Below are 26152 nucleotides of genomic sequence, written 5' to 3' on the forward strand. Positions count from 1 at the left end.
TCCCCTCTAATTCCAGGCTACTGGCCCCATTATCCCAGCATCGGAGCAGCCAGGTAACAATATGCTCGCCTGGACGACGGCCGAAATCTTTCCGCATATCTCGCAACTCATTCAGGGATAAGGATCGGGTGGTTTCCGTCTCGTTTATGAGTTCTTCCTCTTCCTCCTCCCCTCCTCGTGATGGCCCTGGTTTTCCATCATCCTTTTCTACACGACCTGACTTCCGCTTCAAAGATTTCTTCTTCTGTACAGGGGCGACGGATACCAGCGACGGTTGGTCCTCTGGTTCAGCTCTAGTGACTGTTGCCAGGGTTTGAGTGGCTGCAGTGCTTGTCGCACTGGTTGGAGTAACTGCAGTGACTGTTGGCGGAGTTTGAGTAGCTGCAGTGCCTGTTGCGGGGGTTGAAGTAACTGTAGTGACTGTTGCCGGGGTCTGAGTAGCCATAGTGGTTGTTGTGGGGGTTGAAGTAGCCACAGTGCCTGTCGCAGGGGTTTGAGTAGCCACAGTGGTTGTCGTGCGGGTTGAAGTAGCTACAGTGCCTGTCGTGGGGGTTTGAGTAGTCACCGTGTCTGTTGCCGGGGTTGATCTCTGGACAGTATTCCTGAATAGTTGTTTAACTCTAAACAAGGCCTGAACCACATTCAGGAGACACAGCAATATGATCATGCTTGTTTGAACATCCCAAGGATATTCGAAATTCTCAGGGAATATTGTGGACGTCTTCATGAAGAGGATCAAAGAAAAAGGAGTTTCTCAAGATATGGAAGGGAAGGTGAACAAGTGGGAGAAAGTGTCCCATCCTGTCTCCCCTCTAAATTCATCCTCTGAGGTGAAGACGTAAAAAGTGTAATTATTAACAGTTTCCAAAAGCTGGCTCCCAAAGAACAGGAATGATGGCAGTGCTGAGTACAGCCTTGTGACCAATAATTTTATCATAACATAAAGCCAGGTCACACAGTATAGCAAAGCAATGACCTTAATCCATTTCCCAGAAATGACCAACCCCACATACAAACTGATAATCAGCAGTATAGACAGCCAGTAAGGTGCTATATACCACAACTCCAAGAACAGATCCAAAAACTCTGAGAGCAAATAAATCAACATTGTGAACAGTGAGTACTAAACTGATATAATGAATGCTTATAAAAAATTTGTTTTAACCCATTCGGGTCAGATGTGTCGTTATCTCAACCCTTTGAGCCCCACATTGGGCGCCAAAAAAGGACTGTCGTGGTTTAACCTGGCAGGCAGCCAAATACCACGCAGCCGCTCACTCACTCCCCCCCACCCCAGCAGGACGGGGAGAGAATCAGAAGGGTAAGAGTGAGAAAAACTCGTGGGTTGAGATAAAGACAGTTTAATAGAACAGAAAAAAGGGAAAATAATAATGATAATGATAAAATATACAAAATGAGTGATGCACAATGCAATTGCTCACCATCCGTGCTGACCGATAACCAAGTAGCGATCGGTCCTTCCTGGATCACACCTACTGTTCATATACTGAGCATGACGTCACATGGTATGGAATATCCCACTAGCCAGCTGGGCTGGCTGTCCTGATTATGTTCCCTCCCACCTTGTGTACCTAGCTCAGTCAGTAAGCATGGGAGCTGAGGGCACTTAGCAACAACTGAAAACATCTCTGTGTTATCAACATTCTCCTCATACTAAATCCAAAACACAGCACTAGGAAGAAATTTAACCCTATCCCAGCTGAAACCAGGACAGTATGAAAACTGAAAACGTGAATATTCAAGTTGAGACTTACAAAAATTACCAAAACACCTGAAACTCATCCATCCTGAAACTATTGTATATCAAAACCAAGAGACTTCTACTTTCTGGAAAGCATGCAGTGAAAAAAATGTTTAAACCCACTATCTTCAGGATTTTCATATCTTCCGTTTTGGTACCTTTACTATTAGCAGTGCATAATGTAAAGTTGTGGATGCATTTCATACTTTAAATGTATTTGTATCTTAGCTTTTTAAGGTAAATTTGAGAATAGTCATGACAGTATTAATAATTAAGAGCTTCAGTGCCAGTTTGGAAATTACAAAAATTCTTTTGATCGGCAGAGTTGTAAGACAACAAAACCTTAGCCACTATGGCATAAACTCAAGAACACTCAATTGCTTTAAAGTCAAAATACAATACATTCAACTATAAATCTCTATAATGGTAACTACCTTATAAAATCCCTTATTAGTAGAATTCATTTGCAAGCATGTAATTACAAAGTTTGCTTTTGAGTTACCCAGAGCAGTCACTAATTTCAGAAAATTGGTATGGGCTATGAGGAACATCTACCGGATGCACAGGACCCTTTTCTGGGTACCCCCGAGGCTTCAGCTGTGTACTTATCAGAGATTTTTCTGATGAAGATATCTTGCCTTGGTGATAAATAGCACTTGAGGGCTACATATTCACTCTTTTTAAATAGAGTAGAGTAGAGTAGAACGGAGTAGAATATTTCAGTTGGAAGGGACCTACAACGATCATCTAGTCCAACTGCCTGACCACTTCAGGGCTGACCAAAAGTTAAAGCATGTTATTAAGGGCATTGTCCAAATGCCTCTTAAACACTGACAGGCTTGGGGCATCGACCACCTCTCTAGGAAGTCTGTTCCAGTGTTTGAGCACCCCCTCTGTAAAGAAACGTTTCCTAAAATGTTTCCATTTTGAATACATATAAACTTCTGTTACCCACAACAATGTCCAGCAGGGACTTCCATGGCTTAATTACGTTGTCTGAACCATCACATCTTCCTGCTCTTTTGTGGATCTGGCAACTGCCCATTCCAGTTGGGATCTTCTAGGTCTCGCACCGAAACAGCCCACAAGCAATTGTCCTTGACGCAACTTTTCCATGCCTCCTGCAAATTTGTCTTCTCTTATCCTTTCCTTTGTTTACTTCTTCCTCATCTGAAGAGTCCTAATCTACTTAGTCATTCCTCATATGAACATTATTCCATCCTTTCATCATTGCTCCTACCCATTTCTGAGTATTTTCCAGTTCTTCCAAACCCATTTTGGGAATGGGAGGTCACAAATGTCAAATGAAGGAAGTCAAATGCAGCCACACTACAGATTTATACACAATGAGGTTCTCTGTTTTGTTCTCTGTTGCTTTTGATTTGCCTTTTTTTGACTGCTACTGAGAACTGAGCTGATGCTATGGTAGAACCATCCACTACACACACAAGATCTCATTCCTGACTGGTAACAGTCCTGACCAGTAACAGTCCGCTGAGAACCCATAGTTTTCTATGTGAAACAAGGATTATCCCCCGCAAACTGCTTTCCCGCCTTCACTGAAGGCAAGGCTGGCTTTTATCCCCGGGCTACACACTAATGCTCCTTTCTGTTGTTGTTTCAATCTCCAAAAATATATCTCCTGAAAATATAACATGGACATACCCTCTTCTCTTACACAGTTTATATGGCCTTAGAAGGCCAGCATCAATGTATTAGACTCTTCGTTCTGCGTTTGGGATATTCCACTCCACAAACAACAGCTTCCTATAGAGAAGCTGGAGAAAACTACTTCCGCAGGCTACCACAACACATAAAAACCAAAAAAGAACACAAAAGAGAACATCAAGAGCTATCCTGTATTCATACTCAGAAAGGCACAAACAACAAACTTGGCAAAATTGCCATAAAAGTGAAGATTCATCATTCTCAACTTACTTAATACACCTAGGTTCTTAATAAAAGAACATAAATTACTATATATACGAATGTCTTAAATACCATATACTGCTTATTGATGGTGCTAAGACCCTGTAATAATGTTAAGTTTAAGTAAGACTGTGGGTACTTAGTGCTTGGGACTCTTCTGCTACTTGGCTTCTGGTTTCTCGTGTAGTTTCTTAACATTTGCAACAGCCAGAAATTTTCAGACCAGTACAACATTGCATGAAAAAATACCTCACGTTTTTACATTCTGAAGCAAAATATTGTGGTTATCCTGTATCCTGCCTCCGCTAAAAGGAATGCAATATGAATACTATCATTAAAATAAAAGCATGGTATTAATAAAATCCAGATCTTTTTATCTTTGCTATTAATATAAGTATGTATTAAGAATTACATAAAAGATTTTAGTGCTGCAATCTTAACCAATGGTATATTGCTTATTCACTATGTGCAATTGACTCAGACTAGTAAATGAAAACAGATTAGGAAGGCACATTTTCTTGCTCTCGTATAATTGCATAATGCTGCAATGTTTGGAATGCTAACTCCGCAGGGGAACATTAAAAAATATTGGTTTGTAAATTAAAGCCACTGAAAAGTAAATGTCAGCCATGAAAACATTTCCTTTAATATTACGTTTTATAAGTTGCTTAATCAGTCCCTCCTCCAGCTGAGGTCTGAATTATCATTAACTTCATGGTTCAATAAACTATTAATACAAAATGGGAGAATCTAAGGGAAAGATGGTGCTTTAGAGCATACACAGCAGATGAAGAGTTACAAAAACAGGCCAGAAATTTTGCTGTGAAGAGTTAATGCAGTAAAAGGGAACAGCTGGAGACTATTAAAAGCACTCATTAGAGGGAAGAAGCAGCAAACTGTTCTAATTGGGTCAGCTGACAGGTGGCTGCGCCTCAGCAGTGCCCTCCCGGCAGCCCAGTCCCAGCCGGAGAGATTGATGCTACTGTGTGATCCCAAACCAGATCCACAGCTGCAAAGCTGGGCTGCAGCTCAGGACACGCTGTAGGTTGTCCAATGACCATTTCAAACCACCTCGGCGCCGATTTGTAACACAGGGGGCAAATGACTACTGTATGTATGGGAAGTGAGTGAGGGAAAACACTGAGGGTGCATAAAATATTTAGTCTCTTAACTACACCTCAGAACTCAGTAACTGAAAAGGTACTTTATTTATATATTTATTTTCTCTCCCTAATATCTGGCATGCACCACACAGATACAGGCAAATCACTTTAACCTCTGCATGCCTCAGATTTCCAATCTAAATAATGTTAACCAAGCTCACCAGACCCTCCCCAAAAATTCCAAGGTTCAATCAACGGACACATGTAGCCCCCCTTTTGAGGCCCTCAGCAGAAAAATTCCATATAGAAATGAACCCTCTACTCCCCCCTCCACTAAACCTGCAGGCAGGCAACTCTCCTACTCCCTTTTTTTATACAGAAGCACATGCATGAGAGTAACAGTCAGGAGGGGGAGGCAGGGGCTCCGTACCCTGGTGTCTGCTTTGGAGGCCACGTCCCTGGCAGACTGAAAAGCTTCAAGAAATGTAACTAAAGTCGTGAAGGAGAAAGTTCAGTGTGTTACTACTGCTGAAAATTCACAATACGTTTAGCCATGGTTAAGTATTTTTATTATCCAGATAAAGGCAGGAACTAAGACAGCTAGCTGCCATCAGAAAACCAATGCAATTGGTAAACAAATACTTTTCATTGTAGATAGAAATTTGGGGATATAAGTAATAAAATTGGTTAAGCATATTTAGTGAAAATTCTTATGTTAATGAAAAACAATGTAGTCATAAAAGGAAATTCTCAAAATTCAGGAATAAAAAAAAATTGTTATATGGAGTTTAACCGTTCAGCTTTTTCTATAATTTTGTTTAAACTTTCTGAAATAACCTAAACAACGTTGGTTTAAATATTTAGCAAGAAAAGCCAATCTTTGCCACAGGAGAAATCCCTATTATTCTAAGAAACTTGACTTGAAAGTTACCTAATGTCCTTTGAATTTTACTTCCCTCCTTTGCAGTAATCCTAACACACTTTTTAGAAATATTTTAACATTTAATTTAAAAGACAAAAAGACAGATGCTCCTTTATGGAATTACTTGCATGAATAATCTTTAGCATAACAGGCTGAATATTGTCAGAATATTTTTATTTTTAGCTGAGAAAAGCACATTTATTTTCAGAGATGAAGTTGAAAGACTATGCTGTGCCTGATAGAGCTGCATTGCAAACTTAACCACTAATTATAATGAAAATCTGAAATGTCTTATAGATAGGTGGCAAGTACTTAATTTACCGAACGATCCTTTTTACACAAGAGTAAGTTAGGAGCCATGCTACTCTTGAGTCTAGGGATGAGAATTGCATATAACCAGATTTCCTGCAATTCAACCAACAACATGCAGCGCACACCGCTTCACACACTTATTCAGCCTTAGCAGTCTTAGATCAAAGTTTTAGCAAGTATTAAGGAAAGATGAAAAACCCATACATACCTTTTATATTTGATTCTCATGCTGCAGTTGTAATAAATACTAGGTAATTACTAACAAACCTTCTGGGAAGGACAATTTTTAACACAAAGCTTTCAAATATTTATAGTAGTTCTGCTCTTTATCTTTTAGGAGTGCTTCCTACCTTCTGCACTCTCAGGCCTTAAACTAAATCATCTGGTGCATGTTCTTCTTTTGCTTGGTAACAGCAGCACTCACAGCTGCACTGATAAGGGGTTATTTGCTTTACTGAAGCATATTTACTCTCAGAACTCTAGTTCAATCTGAAACACATTAATTATGATGGATTTAAATTAACTTTTGTGAATTTATCTCATCTTACAGAACTACAAGGTAGGGCGACTCTCGCATGAGTGTGCTTGAGACTCGACCTGAGGTGCTCACCACTCTTTCAGACCATTACCTCTCTGCCATATTCCACACTAACGCGTTGCCACTAATTATTTTGGGGAAGCTTGGCAGTGATCTCTATAGGTCACTGACAGTAACTCATGCCAGCAGAGAAAGCGCCAGGTCGGGGCAAGGAGCTGGCTGATCTAGGTGGAAAGTCCCACATTGCAGCAACTGCCTCTGCTGTATCTGACTCGTGAATAAAGGGCTTGTTTTCTATCCTGGCTTTCAATTGAATTTTGGTAAACACAAACATTTACCAAAATATTTAAAACAATTTGTCTGACTCCTGAATGAATGGTTGTTTTCTCTGGAACAGAGTCAAAGCCTGAAGCTCTATTCAGAGAAAATTTCAAATGATCAGTGAACGATGGAAATTTCTGTCTCCGTTTCTGATCTTTACAATGTCAGCAGTTCAGATTTTCAAAGTTAAAAAAACAGCACCCAAGGTACTACAAGACTCAAGGGTTTTTTTCACCTCCCTTTTTTTCTTAAGGATCAGAACTGAGGGGAGGGAATGCCTCCATTAAGGATATCACAACCCGATGGCCAAACAGGAGTTTGGATACAAAACCTGATCTTAAAATGCTTTTCCTCCCTTCAGAGCCTGCTTTATAGAGGTGCTGAGCTCCCACACTTTCACATTGCAGTTTCTCAGAGAAAATGCACACTGCCCTCACCTCTTCAAGGGAGGAGGCCAGTGTTGGCAGCTATTGACCAAGGTGCCAAGATGGCCTGGAAAGGTTCCCAGTTGCCCACAACACCTTCCAAAAGATGGGAAGCCAGGAACATCATGGTTGAGAAAAGCACAATTGGCCCCTAATACTCCTGTTTCAAAAGATGTACACCTTTCCTCAGGCAAACCTGCCTCTCCTGGTGAAACAGAGGAGTTACATTTACAGCTTTTCCAGGCCATTTTGTAAGTCTATAACTGCTGTCAACACACAAGGCTGCTTAGGCTCTTCAGCAATGAGCTCAACCTTGTGGAGCAATCAGCAGTTTTGTATTTTCCTAGCTGTTGATCTGAGGCATGATGGAAGAAGAAAAGTAAAAGCTTCTCATCTCCTCCCCGCCGCTTTCACGTATCTGCTCAGACAGGCACACTTCATCCCAAACGACTTGGGTTTACTACTGTGATCAATATAGAAACTATTTAATATGCTAAATCTAAGCTTATCCTTCAAATAGTCGCCTGTAAAAGAGCAATGCTTTATAGTGAGTTTTCAATTAAAAAAAAAGAAAAAAATATTACGGAAGAATTGCAAAAGGTATGAGGCCAGCAATCAGGCCAGCCATGAGTTGTGTGCTAAAGGGCCGCGCTGGCTCATGCTCAGAGGTAAAACCAGCTGCTTACTTTCTCCACAGTTAGATCAGGCAATTGATTTAGCAGACTTCTGAAGCTACCATTCCACAAAATCCATTACCTGAGTTTTAAAATATATGCCAGCAGATTTCCTTGCACCACTGAGGAAAAGATTAAAATGCAGTCATGCAATATATTATGTGGTTGGATAGCACAAGTCTTAAAAATGCTTAACATTCGGAATGAATGGCTTTTGTTAAAATGAATTTCACTGCCGGGTGGCCTATACGTTACCGTGACAGGAGCAACCGCCCTCTTTGAGCAGTACAAGTGACAGCCAAAGTCTGCCAAGGAGGGATGGAGGACAGATTCCAAAAACGTTTCCAGGCTTCTAACACTGAATTACCAACAGAGAAGATCAAAATGAAAAAGCAAAAATAGTTTTTATAAAGGATGCTGACAAACTGCCTTTTGAATAAAATGACTACTGACCTCAGAAGGCCACTTTTTATTTCTTTTTCATCACTGCTTTTTTACTGATCTGTGTATGTGTACACATGCCCGTGTGCATATAAATAATTAATTTCTTAAAGAAATCCCAATGCAAATGAAAATGCAAGGTGATTTCTTTCTATTAGCTTTTAAACCAACACAGACAACAGGAATTAGATCTATTCAATTCAGTTCTGCTTAAACTAAAATTTCACTGGCTGTACATATCACATCTTAAACTATACAGGTGGTACTGAATTAATACCAGCTTTTACAGAGTACGTCAGTCATGTGAGGTGCCAATCACTGCATGTTCCACTTCAAATGAGAAGTAGAGGCACTCAAAGTGAGGTACAGACTGTGCTGCTCATTTTTAACATTTTCAAAAAAGAAAACATGACAGCGCTAACAAAATAATAACGTAGTAAAAAACCCACCCCGCATCCATTTCTGCAACCCCCCTGTCCTGTTCACAGACGAGGAAAACAAAAGTCCATGCACACAGCACACACCATACAAAGCTGTTGGGACTGCCTTCCAACTCTGCACACCAGGAGGTCAAAACGTCCTCAGCTGACGCAGGGACCTCTTCGGTATCTCTAGACATATAGCAAATAAGAAACCCTTTGCAACATTATTGAAATGAGTTTATATCTGTATAGCAGATGTCATTAAAGTTTAAGGCTATACATAGTTACACTGATACCCCCCTCCTTCAATTATTCATAATTTATAAGCTTATCTGTTCACAGGGCTTTGCATGACAAACAACAGTAATAAAGTACAAAAGAAATCAACACATATGGAAAAAACCCCAGCCCTCCTTGGATCCATCTGACCTCAGCTAGGACTGAAACATGTTGTGTGGCAGTCGTTCAGAGCTGTGTTCTCTACGGCTCATCAACACCACATCCCAGGCTTCTAATACTCCTCCAAAACATCATCAACACATCCTCTCTCTTTGTTCTCCAGAAGCCACAGCCCTCTCTTGTTTTGATGTTATGTTTGGCCTGCAACATCTCATGGCAGACCATCAAGCTATCCTGTCACCGCTGTGTCACTGAACCCTCTGCAGGTTCAAGTGTGGTTGAAGGCTGAGTCCAGTCAAACTGGATCTCCATTATAGAGAGGGTAAGAATTAATTCCACCTTTTTGTCTTCTTAGGGAGGTGTTGGTGTGCACGCAAAGAGATCAGTATCAAACCAACTGACCTCCTCCCTAGCTTCTGTGTTTCTCATTCAGCATTTGTAGAACACCTACTGCCATGGGACCTTGGTCTGTGACAAAGGCTGACAGGCGTTACGACAGTTCAGCAGTTGCACAAAATTAAAACTTCTTATGAACAGCTTGTCCAACATTATTGCCATCTTCTTAATCCAAAAAAGGCAACAAAACCAAACCGAGAACTGAGATCAGACCAGGTATAAAGAACACTATGCACAACTTACCAGCAAGAACAGGTGAGGCTTGGGCTCACTGAATTGCTCTGTTTCCCTATTTTCCTCTGAGGCTGCACAGTTACAGACATAGTCTCAACCTAAAAATCTGTCTGAATATTCACAGTGATAAATATAGGCAGAATTATTATGCCTAACCACTATACAGTGCAAATCCAATTCAGTGAAAGGACCGTAATTCAACGGTGGCAATCTGGGACTTGCTATCAGCTTATACAAGACCAAACCAGATCACTGAATTCATTGGCAACACTCTACATACTTAAGTTGACCAAACTAAGGACCAGGCAAGACAAAGACAGAGGAAAAAATGCAAGACAGAAGATGCCTCAGTCTTCCGCTTTTCAAGTATCCAGTTTGAACATTAGCATTATGTAATGATGCTGGGAAATCAGTAATCAGAGCCTTTTGCTTAAACATACCAGATATCTTTCCTCCTGCCTCATGCTGGGGGTACGGATCATGTGATTCTGTTCTCCTCTCCAGTCTCCGAAACGTCGAAAAAAATAATTGGATAAAAATCGATTGACAGGATCTCTAATAATATTGATGTACACCGGCTGGTCTCCTCCAAACCTGGTGGGAAGAAAAATGGTGAATCTCATCAGAAGGTTCCGCACAGGCATACGTACCTGTCTTTCATCTGAATGTTTTCAAATTACTCTGAACTCTGTTCAGAGCTTTTACAAGGTTAGTAGTAAAACTGAGAAGCTTACAACTAGTTACCAAAATTTTGTAAAAGCGTGCAAGATCTCTTTAGGATGAACAGTAAATATGATATCACATTAAGCTACATGTATACTACAAACATTTTAGTTTAAGACCATTTTTTCCACTGTGTCAATAGTTTTGCTTCTTGCGTTTTCTCCTCACTGTTTTCAGATGAAGAACCTTCTGCAGCTGAATCCAAGGATGAGCATTTCTTCTTCTCAACACACGTTTCCCATCTGGGAAGTCATGTCAGAGCAGGCACCGCCTAACACTAACTGCCATAAGGCAGCCTTGGATCACCTTCACCTGTACAGTAAGTGTAGTAATGTGCAAAGGATTTTGCAACATTCAAGCTTATTTCAGAAGGCTTCCTTTGGATGAACTGACAGATATGCGTGGTATTTCCATCTTTATATTTGCTGGGACTTGTGCAGATCTTCCTCCCCTCGCCCTTAGCCTGCACCACCGGCTGGATTTGAGGTTATTTCATGGTTACGCAACGCCTTATCCTTGTACTGCACTTCATGAAGATTTTTTTTTAAAAAGTCAATATGAAAATTCCTGCTTCAAAAAAGAAATTAAGTATCAATTTCAAGTACACACAAGTCCAAGGAAAAGGAAAGGGTAAAACCAGCTGTGACCAGGCTCTGCACAAAAGCAAAATGCAGCACAGGTACCTCCAAAATTTAGAGATGAGAAGATAAATCAGAGTCATTTAATCAGCTCAACTTTACCCTCTTGTACACCTCCTCCTGGTAGTTAATGACAAACATCTTCAGTTTAATAGGTGGGATACAAAAAGAGGAAAGGAGGAAAAGGGAGCTTAAGAAGGTCTGTGACTTTCACAGTGTTAAAATATTGACTGCATATTTTATGTCAATACACAGCATCAGGAGAACAGGCCTAACTGGAAGAAAAAAAGGAAAGTTGCTTACACTCTTCCGTGGTAGAAGAGTGGAAGCAAGGGACATTGAAGAAGGGACATTTATGCTATGGAACAGACTTATGGACTAAAAATGCTGTGAGATAAAAAACAAAATAAAACCTTTTTGAATTGAGAAGTTCATAGGATAAATTCAACTTGGAATTTGCCTGATCTAAGAATGTGAATTATGTTTCTCCATTCTGTTTCCCCAACTTAGGAGAACAATTCTTACTTAAGCACTAGCTTATGCTTTATTTTGGGGAACTTGAGGATATGGCCATATTTAAGTATTTAAATGCTGTTCTGATGATTTTCTGAGTCACAATTTATGTATTTTCTTTTAAAATGTAAAATATTAGATTAGAAGAGAGAACACTGAAAACACCCTTTAGATTAAAAAAATCCTCTCGGCTTCTCTTCATCTTTTGAGTCAGATGAATAATTGAATATGTATAATAAAAGATCAGGGCTCCTCATAAATATCAAAGAGCCAGCAAAATTGTTTAAAAAAAAAAAGAATTCTAGTAAAAGACAAGAGAAAAATCCCATACAGTTTCAACTTGATTTTTATTCTGCAGGATTTCCCAGACCACTAAATACAGTCTGCAAAGGCTTGTCTCATGAATAACTATGCATATCAGTAATCTCATTGACCTCAATGTTACAGTATCACTGCTATAATTTGAAATTCCACAGACAGCATAAAACTTTAAAACAATCCAATTAAGAAGGCAGATGCTCTTTGCTTCCTGATTAGTGCACAGCCCAGTTTCAACATGGGTGTGCAAGGGAAGTATCCTGAACTCAGCACCTTGAATTCTACTCTGAGCTTATCTCTGCTGCTCTTTGTCTTTATACAGAAATAGAATCATAGAAATACTAAGGTTGGAAAAGACTGCTAAGATCATTGAGTCCAACCGTCAACCCAACACCACCATGACCACTAAACCATGTTCCTAAGCGCCTCATCTACATGTCTTTTAAATACTTCCAGGGATGGTGACTCCACCACTTCCCTGGGCAGCCTGTTCCAAGGTCTGACCACTCTTTCAGTAAAGAAATTTCTCCTAATGTCCAATCTAAACCTCCCTTGGTGCAACTTGAGGCCATTTCCTCTCGTCCTATCACCAGTTACTTGGCAGAAGAGACCAACACCCACCTCGCTACAACCTCCTTTCAGGCAGTTGTAGAGCGCGATGAGGTCTCCCCTCAGCCTCTTCTTCTCCAGGCTAAACAACCCCAGTTCCCTCAGCCGCTCCTCATAAGACTTGTGCTCCAGGCCCTTCACCAGCTTCGTTGCCCTTCTCTGGACACGCTCCAGCACCTCAATGTCCTTCTTGTAGTGAGGGGCCCAAAACTGAACACAGGATTCGATGTGCGGCCTCACCAGTGCCGAGTACAGGGGCACGATCACCTCCCTGCTCCTGCTGGCCACACTATTTCTGACACAGGCCAGGATGCCGTTGGCCTTCTTGGCCACCTGGGCACACTGCCGGCTCATGTTCAGCCGGCTGTCAGCCAGCACCCCCAGGTCCTTTTCCTCGGGGCAGCTTTCCAGCCACTCTTCCCCAAGCCTGTAGCGTTGCATGGGGTTGTTGTGGCCGAAGTGCAGGACCCGGCACTTGGCCTTGTTGAACCTCATACAGTTGGCCTCGGCCCATCGATCCAGCCTGCCCAGGTCCCTCTGCAGAGCCTTCCTACCCTCCAGCAGATCAACACTCCCGCCCAGCTTGGTGTCGTCTGCAAACTGACTGAGGGAGCACTCGATCCCCTCATCCAGATCGTTGATAAAGATATTGAACAGGACCGGCCCCAGTACTGAGCCCTGGGGAACACCGCTCGTGACCGGACACCAACTGGATTTAACTCCGTTGACCACAACTCTCTGGGCCCGGCCGTCCAGCCAGTTTTTTACCCAGCCAAGAGTGCACCTGTCTAAGCCGTGAGCCGCCAGCTTCTCTAGGAGAATGCTGTGGGAGACAGTGTCAAAGGCTTTACTGAAGTCCAGGCAGACCACATCCACAGCCTTTCCCTCATCCACCAGGCAGGTCACCTGCTCATAGAAGGAGATCAGGTTGGTCAAGCAGGACCTGCCTTCCATGAACCCGTGCTGGCTGGGCCTGATCCCCTGGTTGTCCCGGACATGGCTCGTGAGCGCCCTCAAAACGAACCACTCCATAATCTTCCCCAGCACCGAGGTCAGACTGACCGGCCTGTAGTTCCCCGGATCCTCCTTCTGGCCCTTCTTGTAGATGGGCGTCACATTGGCGAGCCTCCAGTTGTCCGGGACCTCCCCAGTTAACCAGGACTGCTGGTAAAAGATGGAGAGCGGCTTGGCAAGCTCCTCCGCCAGCTCCCTCAGTACCCTCGGGTGGATCCCATCCGGCCCCATAGACTTGTGAATGTCCAGGTGGCACAGCAGGTCGTTAACTGCTTCCTCTTGGATTATGGGGGGTTTATCCTGCTCTCCGTCCCTGTCTTCCAGCTCAGGGGCTGAATACCTTGAGGATAACTGCTCTGACTATTAAAGACTGAGGCAAAGAAGGCGTTAAGTACCTCAGCCTTTTCCTCATCCTCATTGGCAATATTCCCCCCTGCATCCAATAAAGGATGGAGATTCTCCTTGGCTCTCCTTTTGTCATTAATATATTTGTAAAAACATTTTTTGTTGTCTCTTACGACAGTGGCCAGATTCTGTTCTAGCTGGGCTTTTGCCTTTCTGATTTCCTCTCTGCACGACCTAACGCGATCCCTGTACTCTTCTGGAGTTGCCTGCCGCTTCTTCCACAAGTGGTAAACTCTCCTTTTTTTCCTGAGTCCCAGCCAGAGCTCCCCGTTCAGCCAGGCCGGTCGTTTTCTCCACCCGTTCTTCTTACGGCACATGGGGACAGCCCGCTCCTGCGCGTTTAAGGCTTCCTTCTTGAAGAATGTCCAGCCTTCCTGGACCCCTTTGCCCTTCAGGACACTCTCAACCTACATTAAAACCTACATTAAAAAAAGGCATTCCTGCAAATACATAGGACAATGAGGGCATTAAGCTTTGACAATATTTATTCAAATAGAAAGCTTTTGGTGAATGCCATGCTGGTAGCCACGAAAACTAAATTTTTCAAGTGAAGTTGCTGGCAAGAATAGGTTGCACCTAAATTGCTGAACACATTATCTTCCTGCTGCTTGATGCAGATCAGCAATAATCTAAAGACAGAAGGGAGCGGAGAAGAGCAAAGGGGAAGCAACGAAGACAGCAAGAAGCGATGACAGCAGTAGCAAGTTGTCTTAACATAGAGACAGAAAGATTACAAGATATAGAGAGGCAAGAAAGCAGGGATATCCTGCCTGGGTTTTGTAGAGGACGCTAAGCCTAAATGCTCCTCAGAAGAGAAAAAATCAAAACCAGGCAGCTATTTGTTGTCTAGATGGAAATATTCAACACATATTGTCTTTTCTGAAGTAAAAGGAGGGGTCGGATTGCATAACCAAAGTGTCAGAGCCCGTCCTTTTGCTGGTAAGGTCATGTCCCTGAGCACGTGAACTGTAAATTCAGTACCAACAGTTCTGAGAGAAGAGGCACATGCAAGTTCGTCCATCCCAAGAGGTCAGCTGAGATGGGAGGTCACTCTTTCACAAAGAGCTACAGAGGAAATGCTCGTTTCTGAAATGGAGACTGTGCCCCCTCAAAACACAGGACAGCTCAAATTTCTGATTTCCTACACACTGTAACCAGCCTGGTCTACACTCCGCTGCAGTTGCTCTACCAGGCAACAAGCAGGGAATTTTTAGAAAAATTAAGTCTGTTCTGGCTCTTACTCAAATCCACATTTTTTTAAAACATAGTTTATAATACTTCAAATTCCAACCATTTGTTTCTATGGACTATACTGAGACTCTTTTATGGAAGCTAAGCAGCACTCACATGGCATAAAAAAATCCTACTGGTTAAAAATCAATAACTGTAAGCTATTTAGAGAAAAAAAAAAAGGGAAATCAATGCTCCATTTGTTCAAGTACGTTCTGCATATTTTTAGGTTACTGTCAATCACAACATATTAAATATTACTTAGCTCTCCAGAGTGAAACTTTTCAAATTAACAAGACCCACTTGAAAATGTTCTTGCAAACAATAACATACTGTGCTCTCATTATACATCATGTCACCTTATTTATACTCAAATACCTATTGTGAAGGATTCAAAAAGGGACACAATCATATTTTTCTAGGCCTGAGCAGAAGGCTTACCTTCTCTGAGTGTGATCAAGATTGGATCCTGCACAATAAAGGTACCTGATCATTCTCATTCCCAGCAGCACATCGCTGCAACTGGGTAGAGTGGGCCACAACACAACCACTCCAGTAGAGCACTGAAAATGTATACACCAATACTCTGCAGTGCTCTTCCTGTAGTTAACTTCTCCTTATTTATTTAGTATGTAGTATTAAATCCCATTAGTTTCAACTGCTCTGTTGTGACAGGTATATTTTTGGAGTACCCATCAAAATAACTAGCATATATGCAGGCTTCAATCAACGATACTTAGGTTCATTAATAACATATTCCCCCATCTCTTTTTTAATAAAAGGGAAAAAAAAGGCCTGAGAAGTATGCCAGATGTTGCAAGTCTGCCCCTTAGAAGAATGTCTCTGATAAATTCCAATTTTATTATTTACATGAGCAAAATCTTTGTTCAAAACCATTTACAAACCCCTTGTAAGATGAGTTTAAAAAAAAAAAAAAAAAGAAATAAAAAAATTCAACCAAAGTGATTTGCTTGGCTGTGAAATGGAGGATCTCTCAGCTCCTATTATTTTTCATTTCAATTATTTTTAAGAAAGGTTAAATATAAAGGTAGTCCTGTCATGTAACTTCAGGAGGCTGCTGCATTTCTGTTCAGCACAAAACTCTTTGCACAAGCAGAAGCAGGCTTCTTCATCCCTGCAGGCAAACCACATTCCTCGAGGAAAAGAAGACTCCCAACCTATTATCTATAAGAACGTCGGCTGCCTCTTACTCTTTTAATGTAAAATGTCTACCCTTAAACAAATGAGATTGTTGCTAGAAGTTCAGTATAATGGAAGCAAACAAGAACTGACAGTCACCTAATATTAACAGGGACAGGCATATCGTGTCCTTCTTAGAAAGGAAGAAGCACAATTTCCTTTTACAGCTTCATAGAACTGAGAATAACGCGCTGAGAGCACACCTGCACAGCAAGCTTTACACATCAATTATGTTACGGCTCCATTACCTGCTCTGCAGCACAGCTTCTCAGGGAGATAACGTAAAAGCACGAACGTACAACTTTCACCTTTTTAGGACTTAAATAAGATGCAGTTACATCATCTTCTGAAAAAGGTATCTTGAAATGAAAAGTTATTATAACATCTTGTATTAGCATGCACTTGTGGCAAAGCAACCCTATTCTGCACACAAGGCAGCAGGCACCTCTGGGATGCTCCAAGGACCCTCCTCAAGGACAAGCTGCTACGTTTTCTGCAGATTCCCAGAGAGGCGGGCTGAGGTTCTGCCTGCCTGGGACTGCGTGGTATTGACAGCCTCCAAAATTAAGGAGTTTATCTTCTTGCTTTTGTCTGTAGTGCCTCGCTTCCAGCTTTTGTGCCTTCACCCTATGCTGTAGCCATGTTTTCAAGCTTTTCTTTAGAATCAGGAGGGAAAAAAGGAAAGTGAGTTGAGATAAATCTCTTCATTTCAAAACTGCATCCTTGGCTGGGCTGGCCTTGAATGGGAGGTGTGTGTGGGGATCCAAAATGCCCAGTGGTTCAAAGTTACCAGTAAAATAGTGCAAACTGGCAACACTCCAATCATTAATTACCCTTTCTGGAGCTGTGATTTCAAGAGTAGAAATTTAAGCTTCTGAAGTCATGTGTCTGGGTAATGTCATTGTAAAAATCACAACTGAGTCCTCTGGGAATTGTTCAGTAAACTGCCTCAGACCAGTGAACGGCTAAAAGATTACACTACAAAGCCTTACATCTCTCTATTTCATTATCCTGTAAATCTCCCAGAATATTTTATGTTGTATTTCTGTCAGTCTTTTACCTTCATGCCTGCTAAACAATGAGGTTTTTTTCCTATGCCTTTCATTATGCTGAGGATATCAAAGCAGTTAAAAATATAAATTCATAATGAACAGCACCAACACTGATACAAATCCTGCCTGGGTCTGTATAGCATCCCCAACTCAAGCAAGGGCAACACTTGAGAAGGAAATACTAATTCGGTTTTCATTTATGAATGAAAAGTTACAGCTGGAAACAAGCAAGAGAGAAAACACCAATTCTCCACAAAACACTAACAGCCAGAGTCAAACTCTGCATTATTTAAAATCACTTAATTCCAGATACCTCGAATTCAAGACTTTCCAAAGGTTTGGCTCAGGATCTCTCTGGACCTCTGATTAACATTTCATTACAATTCAGAGATGCAAATGTTGCACATTATATGGAGGAATAGAAAAACTAATTACAAATTATTACAATAAATTCCCAGCAAATAGTAGAATAGCTGATACAGCTGTTTAGAAAGTATTAAATCAACAAACATGGTGTGTAGAAAAGATACATTTTCAAAATTGGATGAGACCACAGGTTTGGCTGAGATAGTTATGTTCACATAAAATCTTGGTGCTTGACTTCTTCGGAAGGTTATAATACAAAGGTTGCAATGCACTCAGCACTGCATATTCAACTTCTTGTATGAATACATTTATCAAGAGTGTCATGGGTGATTCCAGCTGTCCTGTGGAAATGGCTACCGCAGAAAGCTACTCAAGATAATGCTAGGAATGTCCATATGGAAATGGAAATACAGTAAATTGGGTATAATAAAAAAATCACTGTAACTTGGCAGTATATATCGTGTATACCATGTATAGAATATAAAAATCAATGTAACTGAAATTGAAAACATGGCTGCCCTGTCCCAGGTGTGAAATTCTACGTAATCACCATCAAATAGGGAGCTGTGGATATCATCATGCTTGAGGCTTTGAATCTACACAGTTTAACTTGATAATTTGCAATTCAGAAAATAAGTGCAAAACTACTAATAGCATTTTCAGATAATAAAGTTGCAAAAGGAGAGAATAATGAAGGGAGTGTTTGCTGATAAAGAGCCACTTGAGCCACAGGGCAAGCAAGACATAAGCAAACATCAGGCACTGTAGCACAGCAAACAAAACCCAAAGAATCTAGAACCAGAAGTGGAGGACACTCACAGGGAAGGAACAGTACTTGCATGCCTCCACAGATTATCAGCAGCGTGTGAAACCTTACAGGTCAGAACAATCCTAGTTTCCCTTTTTCTGAGAAGCACGAGCAGAGAGGAGCAAACACCTGGCACAGCACTGATGTGACCACTAACAGAGTCCATTTTAAGCGAAGCATGCACAAAGTTCACTGCAGAGTCACAAGAAGCATGAAAAAAATGCCTTGCAATGGAAAAATGCCAAGAAGCTGAAAACCTTCAGCTTGAAAAGAAAATGAGAAGGGAAAAAAATACAGAGGAGGCTGAGAGGTGACTGCACCACAGCGTGTAAGAAATCACACATGAAAGCGTACACGGGAGAAAAATGTGATAAAAGGAGTCTTTACATAGTGGGCAAAGGTACTGTGAGATCCAAGAAAAAGGAGTCAATTTGATTTCTCAGAAAAATTAAGAGGAAAAATAATTCACAATTTACAATCCAAGAGAACAATTCAGTATTGGAAGAATTTATCAAGGGCAGCAGATTCTCCATTACTGGTGATTTTGAAACAAGACTTAAATTTCCTCCCTGAAAAATGAAGGTTTTAGGTTCAAACCTAAATAGCCTGTATCGTGCATTACACAAGGGTGAGAAAGATTAGAAATGACTTGGGACTGCCACAATCCATCTTTTTGCCTGAAGGCAGGATCAGCTATGTAATTGCCACTACCAGCTCCAAAATCCTCAAGTACAATCTATTCTATTGCTTCGCTGTCCTTGTTGTTCAAGCCTTTTCCTAAATGCCTGATCTAGAACTCTGTCAATGCAATTTAAGACTGCCACTTCTGCTATCATTACGCATAAAGAACTGTATAGTTAGTCCCTTTATCTCTGCAGAACCTTTTTAATATAAAATTCAAAAGTGTTATCACAGTCCCCTCTTTCCCAGTCTTCTCTTTTTTTTTTTTCCATTTCTTTCTCTGTCCTTTCAGTCTTTCCTCAAAGGTCATTTTTTTTTTTATATCTCTGATCATTCTCTTTATTATCTTTTGGACTCTTTTGGAGTAATCAACATCATTCTTAAATTAAGTTACTCCCGAACCGGTAATATAATCTACAGTGTGAATGTGGATTCAAACAACAGTAAAAACCAGATAATTTAGGTGTTATGCCTGATCCCACCTTCAGTAACTAAATTTTAAGCAACCATCTCCATTCTGATAATATCATATTATCAGCTGAATGAAAGCTAAAGAGTCTATTATGCGAAGAACACAGGAAATCTACGGAAATAAATTTTAAATCAGATAATCTTAAAATCTGTGGAAAAACTCACCACAGAGTAATGTTTTTTAAAAAAATTAACCCGAAAAAAACCCTTAGACCATACAAAGGTCAAACTGCACGCTAGATTTGTGCTTAGCCTTCCATCAAGCCACAGTTAAAAAACATCATTACACACTCAAATCACTAAAAAATGTAGTATAAAAAAGGAAAAAATATGTAGGAGGGATTACAGCACCATGTGGCCATTCATGAAATGTGTACTTTACAAGGCAGACCTCACATGACGGTAGAAAGTGTTTCATGATGTGTTAGCAAAAAGTATAGATTATAATGAACACACATAAAGACACAGTGTTAAGGCCGTGCACATAAGTTTAGCTGACATTTCCCTACTTTTAAGAGCTTACCCAGAGGGTAATAATTTTTTTGTTACCATATATTTAATGATGTTTCCTAGGTGTGTATGTTTTTTTTTAAAGGAGAAAAAATCCACAACATGAAACTACTTTAGTAGATAATCTTAGGCTGCAATCATTGTTTCAAGATGTTGATTCAAGGAGTCATTCAAAGAGCCCAATCCCTCCCACAGCTGAGCTGTACAAAATCAGTGCAAGCTGACTGAACTACTGCCGTTCATACAAAGTACACCTGAGTTTGCATTCAAAGAGTCAGGGACATTCAGCATCTTGTTATGCCAGCTCCACGCATTTGCCCAGCACACTATCTTCAAAAGCTAGGGGAGCACAGTTAAAACACATAATAGGCATGTTCCGCAAAACATCTACACTCTGTGTGGTATTATTTGTTCCAGAGAAAAGGAGAAACAAGAATCCTCAAGTTATTAATAAATCTGAGTGTTGTGACAAATATCCCATGACTGTTTTAAGTCAATGAAAACAGCAACACAGAATCACCCTGGTTTTACCAACCTCTTACCAGTCTATAAAAAGAATTTAAAAGGGAAATTCTATTTCCAAATCAATGGACCAAAGGCACATACATAGGTTAAGTCATGGCAAAGCAAGGTATTTATTTGCCATAAAAAATTGTAAATGTATCATCCAACCCTTACAAATGATCAACAAGCTAACATGCAAGGCTTTCAAACACCATGCTGTCAGCACAGAGTGTGCTCCTGTTTTCAAACACGCAGCTTATTCGCATGACATATAATCAAGTTAATTCTTCAGGATTTACCTCCCTTTTTTTTGTTGGGTATGGACACGTTTTACAGAGCCCAAGAACAGGGAATGCTGTAATGTCTAAGTGCTGTGATAAGCCGTAATTTTTAGAGCTGTTTCTACATGAGAAAAAACACAAAACTGATGAATAACAAAAAAAACCTGAACAATATTCAAAAACTAAGTTTAGTTTTAGGCTTATCCAGACTGAATCTCTCGTTGTCTATCTCTGCCTTCACACAACATGTGATTTACTGCTACTCATAATTCAGAATTCAGGTCAGAGTTGAAGGAAAGTGTCCAAACTGATCAGCACTGCTGCATGTGACACTGTCTGCCACTATAGCAGCCTGATTTACTCATTTTTATTAGTTAGTGTTGGCCATTGTGTCTGTTTAAAAAAGCAATATTAAAAAAAAAAACACCAAACCAAACCAAAACAGGAATGCTGACACAGACTGCCTACCAAAAATGACTTTTTCAAGAAAAACAAGAACTTTACACATTAACTCTGCTAATGCATAACAGAAAACCAGAAATATTTCTTATTTTGATTCTAGGGAGTAAAAGCAAGTACCTGCCCAAGCAGAAGACCCAACAGATCTTTCTCTCCTCCCCAAAACCTGTCCCCCCACATCCCTCATGCACCAAGGAAGAGGGACACAGTGGAGCTGGGGCTGGCATCCAAGCAGGGCAGAGGGAGGTGGCTGCTGGCTGTGGCCCAGCAGCTCTGTTTTGCTTGGCTCTCCCTCCAGCAGATGTACCTGCAGCAGTGTGGTTGTCTCCGAGTCTTCTACTAGCCTTCCAAATTTGGTTTGAAACTGGCCGATGGGTTCAGAAATGATTTAGGAATTAGGTGTGGGGGGAAACTGGAAAGACACGCAGAACAGCTGGAGCTGCTGTATGAGTCTTACTTCCTTAGAAAATTATGCTAAAAGGAAAGTGTTGTCCCCTCCCCTCGAGCACATGCACACAGATGCTAAATATACAGCGCAGATACTAAACTGCGGCTGAAAGGAAGAAGAGGGCAGCAGCCCGAGAGCGCAGAAAGGGTGACTCCTCACATACTAATGCTGGGCGATAATTCATCCTGGCTTCGAACAAATAAAGATATACTGAACTGAATTATAAGGGCTAATTAAAATGTAAGATTAAATTGAGTCCATCCTTTATCTCTGCATCTCCTTATCACATCATAAGAAATTTTAAAGGAGATCATTCCCCAGTGGCCTATAACTACTGCAGAAAGTGAAGAATTCATGGCTCCAGTGAGACATGAAAAAGCCTGTTTCTCTCTCTGGGTGGTCTTTTTAATGTTTCTCCCTCCTATGACTTTACCCTAACCTAATCAGCCAGCCTTTAAATAAGCAGAAGTCACTTAGCAGTCACTGACAGAAGCACATCTTTAGGTTTTTAAACATTCCCCTGTAACGTTCATTTACCCCGAGACAGGAGGGAGCCACCAAGCGTCCCGCTCTGCCCGAACCGGGGTCCGTAAGCACATGCTCCGAAGACAGCAGTTCGGTGTCGGAGGGAGGAAAGCTGCCTCCCCGTATCCAAAATTGGAGTTGCGTAATTATCCCCATCCCTGACTCACCCTGACCCAAAGTCGTGGCCTCACCACCCCCTGTGCATTCCTGCAAACGTTCTTTCTGCTTCTCTGAAATCTGTGACACTTGGAGCACACACCGAGCATCTTGAGCAGCTGCCCATGGACTGTTATAGTTACTTAATTCAGCAGAAGATTACTAAGAGGTCAGGTGGGGCTTTTCCACAAACTTGAAGCTTCTTCCTGCTTCATTTTTTCTCAGGCTAAATAAATAGATGACAAACTGCATTTATGATAAGGTGCAGTGAACAACCTGCAGCTATCCTGAAATAGCTTTTTGGCTTTCTGCAGGTTTTTCATTGTACTGCTTGGATCAACCAATAACACCTGCAATCTCAGCAAATGTATCAGCATATAGCTTAGAGTACAGACATTCTTTAATATTTGCTTCTGATTAACATTTCGGATGCTATTCCCAGCAACATTAGTATATAAACTTCAATTCAGAAAGAGACAAAAAAAAGTTATCAGTATTTTTACTAATTTAATGGCTCTCACAATTCTTTTTAAATACATGCAGCATTGACTTTGAAAAGGAATGGGAACATGACAAAGATAAATGATAGCTGTCATCCTGGTCCTGCACCATGCCCTTTTCAGATACACACCCCTGAGTGGAGGCAAACCTCCTGAATTCCTGAGTTCCGCACAAGTGGAGGTGGGTGCCTCTGCCCCATGCACTGCAGACCACAGCACAGGTTATGACTGACAACTTCTAGAGCTCCTTGGGCATGTGATAAAAAAAGTTCTTTGTTTTTTTCTTTTTTTTTTTTTTTTTTTTTTTAAACACAGGCCAGCAAATCTCAGCATTCTGAGAGTACACATAAATATCAAGGGAGATTTTCTTTTTTTTTCTTTTTTTTTTTTTATTCAAAGAATTTTCTACTTCACAACATCCTCTGCAGTAGGACAGCAGCTAGTAATTTTGCACGCTTCATTTTGCTCATTCTTTTCCCTTTGGTTAACACATTTAAGAATAAGGAATGAAGGCCATTTCTATGGAATGGGAAATGGCAGCCTGGTAAAAAGTGACTAGGAAAGGATCTAGGAAACACACTGGAAAAACAACTTGCCCTGAAAGCTGATTGCTCTGGCGCAACTGTTGCTTTAGAAGGTATAAGCATGGCAACTGCAAAGAGGTTTTTTCTTCTACTATACACAGCATTAGTGAAGCTGATACAGGTCCAGAGTACAATTTTGATGCTTACGCTTAATAAAGACTATGGAACTACTGGAGAAATTTCAGAGAAGAGTCACAGAGTTATTAAATGGATGAGGAAAACACCCACCAGCAAGAGGTTTGAGAGTACCTGTGATCAAAAGGAAGAACGAAAGGTGTTTGGAGACAGCAGCGGCAGATAGGTGCACAGGGAGAAACACCAAGGAATAAAAATGCATTTCAGTCAATAAGGAGCAAAGGCCAGAGAAATTCTCATTAGAAATTAGCCACAATAATTTGACAGTGAAGCTGACAGACAACTGGAACCAAGTGCCCAGGAGCGGCAGAAGCAGTGTAACTCGAAGCCTTCAAATACAGCCTGATGCTTTCATGGAAGACTTCTGAGAAAAATACTCTTTTTCCAATCAAGAGCAAGAAAATGCCATGCTGGGCTAGCCCCAGTAGCAACAGCCAGTATGAAACCAAAAAGCACCTCTGCATAGAAGAACATTTCTGAGTAGGGTTATTAGAAGAAAGCCAGGTATGGAGAGGTCAGTCCAGCATTTAGGATGAAATGAGCGGGACGATGACCACAGAGCCATAATGAAAAGCCTCACCCAGGAGTCACAAGTAAAGGAGAATTCAATAAACAGCAACACCTTCCCCAAAAGAAATGGTCCCAAAATGGGCTGGATGGAGGCCACCTTCCCGAGGCACTGGGTTGTCTCCTAAAGCCAACCCTAGCTGCACGGGATAGACTGGGAACAGAAGCTGCAAACCACTGGGAATAAAAGCTTTTCCTGTGACAGAATGTAGAATGTAGAATTTCACTCGCATCAAAGAAGAGCAAGAAACTTAGTTTTTTATCTTCTGTTTGAAGTTGCAATTCATTAGATTTATGTCTGTAAAAATTCACATAAGATTTGCTTTATTGCGTCCTTTTAAGATTGTTTTTTTCTCTGCCTCTTTGCACTACTTTGGATTGAGAAAAGATGGTACTGAACTAAAAGATGAAGATGGAGGAGAGTAAATGAGGATTCATTTACTCAGCTGAACCAGCAGACACTCTTAAAACACTCTTCAAAAACGAGGGGAAGATGTCCTTGGCAAGCATTCAGGTCAGGATGAGATTTTCAAGTTTTTAGAACTTTGTTCAGCAAAACTAACGGTGCCTCAGAAACATGCAGGTGCTCAAATTCACCACTGAAGGCTTAGCTCACTTCCACTAGAGATTTTTTCTGGAAAGAAGATATAGTCACTTTTTTTTTTTCAGTTGGAAACAATCATAAGTAAATGCCATGATGCTTTTCTGAATAATCAGAGAGCTTTAAGTGCTGACAGGTTTGTAAGTATGTGCAGGGTGCAAAGGGGGGAAATCCAAGTGATTTGTCATTGCTGCTATTCACATCAGTGATGTTAAACAAAAACCAAGTTTATTTTTCTTATTACTGTTTGGGAAGCTGAGAAGCGCCAATAAGCGAAAGCAAAGCAGACTCCCGTTTTGCACGACTCTGCTTACATGTTCTCTGCTGCTTTAGTACCTTGGTGATATGCTCTAAACAACTTAACGCAATCCCTACAGATCTTGAAAGCACTCAACCAGAGAAGTGCAAGGTGAGTAGAAGAGATGCCTTTTGTCCCAACAGTGACCTTCGAGCTTACCAAAAGAGTAGCAAAGATAACATGCCTTCTATTTCCTACCTGTCTGCCAGCTCGATACATACAGGAAGGAGGAGAATAAAGCATTCCTTATCCCTTCCTGCAAACAAAAGTTTGGTTTCAAAAGGTATAAAATGCCAAACAAGAGAAGCGAATCTGGTCACTGGACTAATGCCCAGGATGGCTGCCCCTGCAAAAATTCATGATTTCCAGTAACAGCTCTGCTACAGTAGCATGTAGAAAGCCTCATCCCTTTCCTTGGGAAGAAGCAAGGGGTTTCACCAAAGTACAGTCCTTCAGTGTTCAAGCTGATCTTTGAGCCTTTCACGGATCTGAAGCTGCCCTAAGCCTGCAGAGTCAGGAGTCAGTTGTCTCCTACCCGTCCCTGCACAGCCGTCCCACTCCCCACTGCACTGGCTGCTCACAGCGAGCTGCAGTCTAAGGTCTTCAGCTGTCAGCCAGAAAACACCACATTGATACTTTGACCCTCATTCTTCTAGTTTCTGAGGTATTGCATGGCTT

At 41.2% G+C, this 26152-nt stretch overlaps 1 protein-coding gene across 2 annotated transcripts in view; it reads right to left on the reverse strand.

The window, feature by feature from the left end:
* UST (uronyl 2-sulfotransferase) overlaps positions 1 to 26152 on the reverse strand; it is a 180029-nt gene that overhangs the window by 61464 nt on the left and 92413 nt on the right. For both annotated transcript variants that reach the window (XM_075146205.1, XM_075146206.1), the window contains exon 5: positions 10319 to 10472. In XM_075146205.1, coding sequence (XP_075002306.1) covers positions 10319 to 10472 — 154 coding nt within the window. The remainder of the gene's footprint in view (positions 1 to 10318; positions 10473 to 26152) is intronic.

The sequence above is a fragment of the Calonectris borealis genome, chromosome 3, assembly GCF_964195595.1.
Source record: "Calonectris borealis chromosome 3, bCalBor7.hap1.2, whole genome shotgun sequence".
Lineage (NCBI taxonomy): Eukaryota > Metazoa > Chordata > Aves > Procellariiformes > Procellariidae > Calonectris > Calonectris borealis.